At 38.4% G+C, this 10,693-nt stretch overlaps 1 protein-coding gene across 1 annotated transcript; it reads right to left on the bottom strand.

Annotated features, from left to right (window-relative positions):
* Nucleotides 1–5,406: 5,406 nt before the first annotated feature.
* Nucleotides 5,407–10,448, bottom strand: LOC310994980 (hatching enzyme 1.2; the record flags this gene model as incomplete). Its single annotated transcript, XM_083983910.1, has 10 exons — nucleotides 5,407–5,606; nucleotides 6,041–6,165; nucleotides 6,279–6,360; nucleotides 7,124–7,296; nucleotides 8,152–8,266; nucleotides 8,373–8,442; nucleotides 8,764–8,810; nucleotides 9,353–9,418; nucleotides 9,514–9,546; nucleotides 10,439–10,448. The coding sequence occupies 10 exons, from the start codon at nucleotides 10,446–10,448 to the stop codon at nucleotides 5,407–5,409; spliced, it is 921 nt and encodes a 306-aa protein (XP_083840036.1).
* Between the last annotated feature and the right edge of the window lie 245 nt (nucleotides 10,449–10,693).

Raw genomic sequence — 10,693 nt, 5'->3', positions numbered from 1 at the left:
GCATGAAATGTCTAGACTGTCTATCAAAGTCCCCGGGGTTCATCTTCTGAGGGCCGTGAACATCTGGATTAAATACTACGTCCAACTGTAGATTCTGAGATGTTTCATGGGATTAGTGACTGAAAAGATCTGACCTGTTGTTGGTACTGTATGGGTTCATCCTCTTGGAACCATGAACATGTGCATGAAACAAGAAGATTTGTTCAAGTTTAATATCAAACAAATTAGAAATTCAGAGATAATCAAAGGATCCTGATGGTTCATCCTCTTGGAACCATGAACATCTGGATTACTGTAAATACTGCAACCGACTGTAGATCCTGAGATGTTTCATGGGATAAGTGACTGAAAAGATCTAACCTGTTGTTAGTACGAGATCAAACGTCAGAGGATCACCAAAGACTCGAAGGTTCATCCTCTGAGGAGAATGAACATCTCTACTAAATATCTGCATGGGCGGTAAATCTGACATGCTGCTGGTGTTGGATCAAACCTCAGTTTCAACCTCTGATTTACAGATGTGTGGTGGTCCCAAAATTTAACAAACAACAAAATAGAAACTCAGAAGATCATCAAAAGATCTTGAAGGTTCATCCTCTTGGAACCATGAATGAACATCTGGATTAAATAGAGACGGTTAGGATAAATAGCTGAACAGATTTGGGAAAAGTCCAAGACTATCAGAGTCATGAAGGTTCGTCCTCTGAGGAACAGGAACATCTGGAATATAAAATAGCTGTCGACTCGACATTTTTCAGAACCATTCAGGCTAAAATACCAAAATCCAAGAATCTGGTGATAATCATCAATACTTTGGATCAGATCTGTAGATTTTCTGATGTGACAGTTGATTCATTGATCAAAAACTACCTCTAGATTCTTCTCCGTGTTTGATGTTTTTGTTCATTTTTCTTCATAAATATCTTTATGAACTTATTTTAATGTACACGTCTTCTTATTTATGGTAGATTTGTTATTTTCCTACATTATTCTTGTATTATTGTTGTCTTATCTTATCTTAAATTAACTTAAATTAACTTACTCAACTCATCTCATCTTATTTTATTTTATTTCATCATATCGTACCTTAAAATGTAACTTTTCCCATTAGAAGAGTCACACAGAAACTTTCAGTTAATCGCTGATGAAACAAACCGACTTTACACTTTAAAGCACAAACTGTTTCTGTCAGTTTGACTCTAAATGAAACAGGACAGCTTGAACTAACTGCACTTGTGTTGCAGCTCTTTGACACCAATTACTGATAATATGAAACATTTATTCCTTCATTATTCCTCCCTTTTTCACCGTGTGTGGGCTTCGCTTCCAACACTAAACAACACACACACACACACACACACACACACACACACACACACACACACACACACACACACACACACACACACAAATGTCCTGATCCAAAAAGTCAAGTCCAGTCGGGAGCAAAGTGGGAAACATGTTTTATTTATGTTTGAGAGGTGATGACAGTTTTACAGATTTACACTGAGAGGCGGAGTACACACACACACTAATGTATCACCCGGTCATGTGGAGACATTTGTAATATTAACACACACACATATAAAACAAGATGTTTCATTTCAGCTTAATGATCTCTGACGCTCACACCAAAAAATAAAAAATAAAAAATCCACACATCCACACTAAAACACATCCATCTCCACGTGTCCTGTGTGTTTCCACCCACTCTCCGACCCCCGAGGCCTCGTGTGCATACATTACCATCACATCAGAAACCCGATCCAAACACAAGGCAGCAGCAGCAGCAGCACAAATATAAAACGTAGCGATCGCAGCGTTTTATTTTTTTACAGAAAACACCAGGGACCAGCGATGAACACATCTGATTAGAAATACACAAAAATATGCCCTGATTATTGATGAGGGAATATGAGAGATCACATATTCCTTTTATTGAGAGAAAAGTTAATTACAAGAGAAAGTAAAGCAAATCCAGTGAGACCAGCATGATTATATTATATTATTGATTAATAATTAAAGTGGAGTAAAGAGGAGAAAACGCTGAGGATTAATGTGAGCAGAGTTCTGCTGCTCCAAAGGAAAGAAATAATAGCTATAAAAGAAGAATGAGCACTTTTTAAAAGACTTTATTCCGCGTTTGACGTCTTGGAGGTCGAGTTTCTTCTGCAGAGCTCAGAGGGGGAAAATCTTTACATCATATTTATAGTTTCCAGGGGAAAATGATGAAGTTGCTGCGTCGTCTCATTTTTATTACATAAAGTGGAAAATCAAATATGTAAAAAGACAGAAAACAGCAGAAAAGGAAGAAAATTGCATAGAGGTTATTGTACAATAAAAAAATATATTCAGAGAATATCTCACATTTAACTCACTTTGATTTGCAGATTTAATCTTGCATAGATAGAAGTGTTCAGAGAAGTAGAGGTTATTATAAGAGCTGCAGGTAAAACTGCATACAGTATAAAGGTAGATGTTTGTGTTAAAGCTCCATACAGTATAAAGGTAGATGTTTGTATTAAAGCTCCATACAGTATAAAGGTAGATGTTTGTGTTAAAGCTCCATACAGTATAAAGGTAGATGTTTGTATTAAAGCTCCATACAGTATAAAGGTAGATGTTTGTATTAAAGCTCCATACAGTATAAAGGTAGATGTTTGTATTAAAGCTCCATACAGTATAAAGGTAGATGTTTGTATTAAAGCTCCATACAGTATAAAGGTAGATGTTTGTGTTAAAGCTCCATACAGTATAAAGGTAGATGTTTGTGTTAAAGCTCCATACAGTATAAAGGTAGATGTCCATGTGTAGTGTGATTATAAAGCAGCTCTAGGTTCTATATTAATACTGTGAAAGTATCAAAGCCTCAGTCCACAGAGAAATGCACACAGCCTGTATTCAGAAACTGAGCCTTAAAACCAGCCGTCAGGACTTCCTGTCACTTTGTGATGTCACAACTAAGCCCCGCCCCCTCACCACCTGGACCCATCCATCCATCCAACAACAACTTTGCAGGATTTTTAGTTTCTCTGAGTGTTTTATTCTGAAATCTGCTCTATTTCTATTGGATCACTACATTGAGATGGTTTCTATGGATCAACCCTTCAGAATAAAAGCATAAAACATGGAGCTATGTCTTTTACTCTTCTTTTTCCTAGTTTAAACTGATTTATTTAGACTGAAGCTGATATTTTGATATCTTGTGGAGCTGATAAGTGAATTTTAAAGCAGAGGATTAAGAGGGTGAAACTTCAGCTCTTGTCTTTAACTCGGATGCATTAACACATTTCAGCAGGGTCAGCTTATCTCCTGAGACCAGCTAGGAGCTCATTTCCAAAGCGGGGCGTCCGCGTTAACCTGCAGATACTGAAAAGTGCTTCCCGTGCACTGAGTCAGGTCCAAACTTTAAATCCCAAAACAAGAAGAGAAGTTTACTCAACATTGTTGTTTCCTGACCCTGAAAAACCTCTGCTTCCTTCTTTTTAAATCTCCTTTTAACTGACAAAAACATATTTATCTGCTGCAGCGGCTTCAGTTTATCGTCATGCAGGTTAGTCTGCCGGAAAATTACTCTGACATTTACACCTGACATGAAGCAGCAGCGTTGAACAACAGTAACAACAGCAGCAGCAGCTAAGAGAAGAGAGCGTCGGTACAGTAGACCAGTGGTTCTCAACTGGTGGGTGGGGACCCAAAAGTGGGTCGCGGACCCGTTCTGGATGGGTCGCGGACAGCTGGTCAAAAAAGTAAGTTATATTTAATGCACATCTGATGTTGGACATGTCTTTTATTTTGAAAAATAACTTATATTGAAAGGCACACGAGACACGTGAACACATGCAGTTGTAATGGTCCTCCTCAGTTTCTTATTTGCTCTGAATGCAAAGATATCAGTTTCTTATTAATGTGGCCTGAATGCAGTGAATCTTGTTTTGTTTTGTGAGTCTTTATTTTGTGCAATTTGATATTTATTCACTTTAGTGAACATGCTCTGAATGCAGAGATGCATTAGAAGTCAAATATATCGTTTTGTTGGTCTCCATTTTGTGCAGTTTGATATTTTTTTATTCACTTCCGCACATGCAGTTGTCATGGTCGTCCTCAGTTTCATTCATGTGCTCTGAAATGCACCTTGCTCAATAAAGAGCTAAATGAGTTTTTAAAGGCTTTAAAAAAAAAAAAATCTTGGTTTGAATTCTATAAAAGTGGGTCGTGACTTAATGACCATGGGACAATGTGGAGCCCAGAGTGAGACTAGTTGAGAACCCCTGCAGTAGATGGACGAGGATGAGGATGAGAAACATCTGGATCTTTATCATTAATGAACCTGCTGCTGCTGCTGGTCCCGTACAGGGAGTTTGGTCCCGTCTCAGATGAACAGACTTCTGCAGAAAGGAAATAAATGAATAAATAAATGTAAAAAAAAAAAGAAAAAGAAAGGAAATAAATAAATAAATGAACTCAGGCCGACGCCGCTGTGGTCCAGGATCTGGCGCCTCCTCGGCCTCGGGGGCTCAAACCAGAGCCACAGATGGTTTTTTGGTGGTTTGAGGGGGTGTGTTTGTTTTCTCTCTTCTTCTAATTGTGTTTTTCTACTGCTCCAACTGCACACACACACATTGATTTGTGTGTGTGTGTGTGTGTGGTACATTAAATTCTGAGCCAATATTTCTCTGTTCTGTTGTAATCGTTGCACCTCGTCCTGTGTTTTCATGTTTTCCTCCTCTATTACATTAGGATTTTAGTTTTTTATTATTATTCTATTATTACTGACAAGCTGAATAATTAAATCTCACTGGGCCGTTTGATTATATTGTGTAACTTTGAACCCAATTAGATTATTTTACCAAGTTTGAAGTAGTATGTTTATTTATACATTTATAATGTTACATCATTGAGTTCATTATGTAATTTCATTATCTGCTGCAGCACCTGTGTTATTTAACATGTATAAATTGTATGTGTAACATTTAAGTTGGTCGTTCACATCCTGTTCAGTGTGTAGAACTTTTGGTTCCCGCCTGTGTTTGTTTGCAGGGGACAAGTGTTGATGTAACACAGAGACAGATTGAAGATTCAAGAGTTAAATTTGCATATCAACGAGGTCATAATCCAAAAACACTATATGGCAAAGTATTATCTCCTTTTTAAAAAACTAAAACATCAATCCTGTTTTTGTTGCACTGTAAAAAATATTCTGTTGTGTGAAAAGTGTAAAATGTTGTTTTAATTAATCACCTAATTAATGTTTCAGTCTGATGTTTGAGTGAAGACAGACGCTGCTCTGGGTTTTTTTTTTTAACTCTGGTTTTATTGAAGCTTCAGTCCTGTGGTTTGATGATGTCACGGCGCCCTCCAGTGGTGCGTTCAGGTGCTGCAGGAAACTGGAGTCACTTAATGAGTCTAAACTGAGCTGTTCTGTTCAGTTCTGTTGGTAGTAGTGTTACTCTGCTGGTCCTGGTGGTGGTGGTTCTGGTTCTGGTTCTGCTTCTGGTTTCTTATGAAGGTGGAAAAAATCCGTCTCTTCAGGTTCTTCAACAAAACTTTTAAGCTCCAGTCCTCAGCGGCTCCACCGTCGGCCTTCGGCTCTTTCTCAGTGTCGTCTGGCGAAGAAGAGGAAGAAACAGATGAAAATTTACATTTTTCGTTCCATATTAACGATCCTCCATCATCAGATAGTGTTTTAATTTGTCCGATTCTTTGTTTCATGTCCAAATAACCTGCAAAAACGAAAACAAGCACTCACACAGGAAATGAAAAATTAATAAATTCAGTTGACAGATAGCAGGTTCTGTCTTCACAGCTGCTGACTGTCAGCGTGTGACAGTGAGTGGGCGACGACATCTGAACAATGCATCAAATGTCCATCAACAGCACAAAGGAAACAGACAAGCAGCTGAATTAAATGACTCAGAAACAAAAACATGACTTTGACAGCAACGAATCTGCATTTCTGTACATCAGCATCACTATATTCTGTCACTTCATTTCAGATATTGTAGCTACAGTTACTATCAGATAAAACAGTAAAACACACCACAGTTGTAGAGTTGACGAACTCTCTGGACGTCCGTCTTGGTCATTTTCTTCCTCTGACCCATCTTCTCCTTCACGTCGTCGTTGGTGACGATGGTGGGCAGACCGTTGGCCGAGAAGAAACCACTGACACACACATATAAAGTCAGTGCATGAAAAAAAAAAAAAAAAAAAAAAATGAATACATACATGTGTTTGGTTGTTATTTTGTTGGAGTTTTTGTTTTTCCACCCTTTTACCTTCCGTAGTGCAGGATGGAGCCGATGTCGTAGGAAAGGTTGAAGGTTTGACCTGGATGTTGTTTGAAGTTGCTCTCCATCCCTGAAGAAAAACAACATTATCATCATCATCATCACAACCATTCATTTACATTACACATCCAGGGCCGTTGCTAGGAATTCTGGGCCCCCTTAAAGAATACTAAAGTGGGCCCCTCCCCCTAACTTTTCCTTTTTTTTTTCTTAGACTACGTATGTATTATCATTTTTTATTTAGCCTTCTTTGTTTTGATGCTAATGCAGCATTACACTGCAGAAACTCAAGTATCTTAGCAAGAATATTTGTCTTATTTCTAGTCAAAACAAATCTCATTCTACTTAAAATAAGACACATCATATTAAAAGTAGCTTGTTTTTTTACTTCTTTCAAGCATATTTTCACTTGGAATAAGTAGAAAAAATCTGATAGTGGAGCAAGTTTTTCTTCCTTATTACAAGCACAAAAAACTTACTTTCACTGGCAGATTTTTCTATTTATTGTGAATTTAAGTGAAAATGATCTAAAAACAAGTTAATTTTTAGGTGATGAGTCTTATTTTAAGTGGAAAGAGATTAGTTTTGACTAGAAATGAGACATTTGGACAAGAAATAAGACAAATATTCTTGGAAAGATGTTGAGTTTTTACAGTGTACTATGAGTATTAGTCAGGGTCTTACGCAGAATAATTCAGTCATACAAAGATTAGACTACTGGGGTTTTTTATGGGCCCCACTGGGCGCTGGGCCCCTAGAGTTATCATCACCTTTCTCCCCTATACAACGGCCCTGTACACATCATAGATCTGGATTTCCATGACTAGACTCACCTGCCATGATGTTGTGGGGCAGCACGGTGACGTACTGTTCGCGGTCCATCCTCGTGTGTTCGTGGTGGAAACCCAGAGCGTGGAGGATCTCGTGAGCGATGTTACCGACGCGACACGGAGGCCCGACGAACACGGGCTGCTCGCCGCCGATAAACCCCACGTACGAGGAACAACTGACGACCACAGAAGACAGATTTAGAGTCTTTGATGGTGTGTTCATCTGATATTAATTTGATCAAACTATTTACAAACTGATTCACAGACACAAAGGTTTGACTTCAGACAATGAGGCTAAAATATAAATAAAAGGTTGTGAAACAGTGAAAAGTGAATTTCAGACAGAGCCCAGATGTTTAGAAGGTTAAATCTGGATCAAAATGATCCCGATTGTGAAATCCATGTATCTATCATCCAGATGTTTCATGTAAAACATTTGGTTTTTGGACTGAATTACAAACTTTTCAAGATTGCCAAATTGGCCTCATCCTGTAATTACACCGACGACCTCTAGGGGGTCGTCCAACAGGAACCCACCAACGACCTATAGGGACATCTGGACAGTATGAACTGTACTGGTTGATTGATTGGTTGGTCTGTCATTTGGTTGGTTGGGTGATTGGTCGATTGATTGGTCGGTTGGTCGGTTGGTTGGTTGGTTGGTTGGTTGGTCGATTGGTTGGTTGATTGGTCGATTGGTTAGTTAGTTAGTTGGTTAATTGGTTGGTCGATTGGTTGGTTAGTTAGTTGGTTGGTTGATTTGTCGATTGGTTAGTTAGTTAGTTGGTTAATTGGTTGGTCGATTGGTTGGTTGGTTAATTAGTTGGTCGATTGGTTGGTTGATTGGTCGATTGTTTGGTTGGTTGGTTAGTTAGTTGGTTGGTCGATTGGTTGGTTGGTTAATTAGTTGGTCGATTGGTTGGTTGATTGGATTGGTTGGTTGGTCGGTCGGTTAATTGGTTGGTCGATTTGTTGGTTAGTTAGTTGGTTGATTGGTCGATTGGTTGGTTGATTGGTTGATAGATACACACCCTCTGCTTGTCTTGAACAACAGGTAGTTCTTCTCATTCGTTCTTTTGAAGAACTTCACACAGGTTTGCTCAGACACCATCGCCATGGCAGCAAGGATGTCGTCCGTCCTTCCGGCTGGAAAACAGGAAGTGACACGACACGGAGCTTCCCTGTGAGCCGCTGTGAGACTCAGATCAATAGTGACATCGTCGTTGTTTCACCAACCAACCGTCAGACTCACCGAGCTCCGAGCTGATGGCGTACGGGATGTCGGGCGTCAGCCATGTCCTCTCCACGGCGTTCCTGTCGCTCTGCAGGGGAAATACTGGCAAAACTCAGAAGGAACAGGCCTGAGGTTTGTTTAGCTGCTGTTTCACAATAAAAGCCTTTGAGTACGGTGGCCCTGAGAGGTCAACTCGGCTTCAGAAAACACATAAGGACACAAACCTTGCTAGAAATGCAGAAAACAACTCCCAACACAACAGGAAGTGTTTCTGGGGGACACGTTAAAGCGAGGGACCAGGCCTCCAGTCACAGTAAAATGTGAATTTCACCATATATTCATGTCTAAAGTTGAAACAATAATAACAACATTCACAACTTTAAATAAACAATTAAAACGTTTCACTCACTGACAGAATCAAGTCACCCTCCGTCGTGGCCGTGTCGCTCATCAGCTCTGTCACAGAGACACAAACATTAACCTCATTTCTCTTTAACAGTTCTCTGCTCGTCCATAGATTAAACTCACTGAGCTCATGTTTCTTTATGATTAAAGTGGATTTAGCGATTTAATAAAGTCAGTTTTTCATCAAACAGCTCAATGAAACATAGAAATACTGAAGAGAGGATGTAAAGCTGGACTGATACGAGTACATATTAACTTAATTTTTTCTCTTTTTCACTTTTTAAATGGTGAATTTTACATTTTAATTCACTTAGTAATTAGTTTGAACTTTAATCTTTTTACTCTCATTGTAGTTTTATCTCCTTCATTATGTTTTGCATTTTTATTTCTCTGTAAAACACACTGAATCATGTCCTCATGTATGAAACGTCCTGAACAAATGAAACCGCTGCCTATGATAAGTTTAGAGTTGAGTCGCTTTAAACTTTTTTAAAAACCCTTAAAAAAAAGGAACTTGTTGGACAGTTTAGCTTGTGTTTTCTTAATGTACTGATCAATAAATATTGTTAATGATGATCTGATGTGGTCCTCACCTTCTAAAGTCTCTGGGTTTGCCTCCATGTATTTCCATGCAGCGATGAGCCAGTCCTCCTGCAGAGCTGCACCAACACACACACACACACACATCACACATCACAGAGGGATGGAAGCTGATCACAGTGATTGATCCAGACAACAAACAGTTGGACCGTACCTGTGTTGGCCTCTCGTATGGGACTGCACACGACTGAAACACAACATAAAGGAGAAGAATCAGGTTTCCTTCCTCAATCTGAGTCAAAGCAGAACAACGTGATCGTTTCTCACCATGTTGGAGGTTTTCCAGCAGCAGCAGCACAGACAGGAGCAGAAGCAGCATGACGGACTGACGCTCTCAGGCTCGTTAGTCTCGTTAAGTCACATCACCTGTGAGCTGCTGCCTCATTTATCTCTGAGCAGCTGAAGGAGAAACATGTTGGTGCTGAAGATGTTGCACAAAACGTTCAAGTAAATAAATATGTTTATACAAAACTCACTCTTTTATGTAACTTGAACTTCAGCAGCTTTACAGCCTAAACGTCTTTATGTTCATTTGCATGTGCATTTATATAGATAATACATCATATTTCATAAATAAAAGTAACATTTGGAGGAACTTTTCTGTTTTTATGCCACTTTTTGATATGTAAACAGATTTTCAAACAACACATATTAAACATATGAAATATAATGCATTGGATAATAATTTGGAGAAAAGCAACTGAGTAGATTCAGTAAAGAAATGTGCTCAAGTAAAATCTAAGATTCCATATTGTATATTTGTTTATATTTTTCTGTCAAATAAATATATTGAGTAGCCTATTGTTTTATTACATTTGAGAAAATTCAATTTTTTTTATTGATTTTTGTTGGGGGAAAAAGGAAACATCAAATTGAATGAATAATCTTTTTTTTTTTTTAATTGTCCCAATAAATAATAAGCCACTTTTTCCATTACACTCCATTGCCTCACTCAGTTCTAAAATTGTTCTTTTCTGCATAATTCATCCTTGTGTATTTTCACCTTGCTCAGTTCATACAAGCTGTACCAGAGACGTTCTAATATTGAGCGTAGAAGGACTTTGGCTGTACACACTTACTTGTATTCATGCCCAATTACACATGTGCAATATCTCCAACCAAACAACATGTTTTTTCATAATATTTCGTACATTACAATACATATTTTTGTTTCTATATATATATTTGTACATAGTGAAGTCTATATATTTTTATTTCTTATTTCTTTGCATGTCCTGTACTTCTATCATACTGTTGCAAGTGAATTTCCCACATGGGGGATTGCTAAAAAGTCGTATGCCTTAAGAGTAGAGTAGAGTACATAGAGTAGAGTA

Source organism: Trachurus trachurus (genome assembly GCF_905171665.1).
Source record: "Trachurus trachurus genome assembly, chromosome: 12".
Taxonomy (NCBI): domain Eukaryota; kingdom Metazoa; phylum Chordata; class Actinopteri; order Carangiformes; family Carangidae; genus Trachurus; species Trachurus trachurus.
The sequence above is the reverse complement of the archived record's forward strand: the minus strand, read 5'-3'. Positions and strand labels throughout refer to the sequence as shown.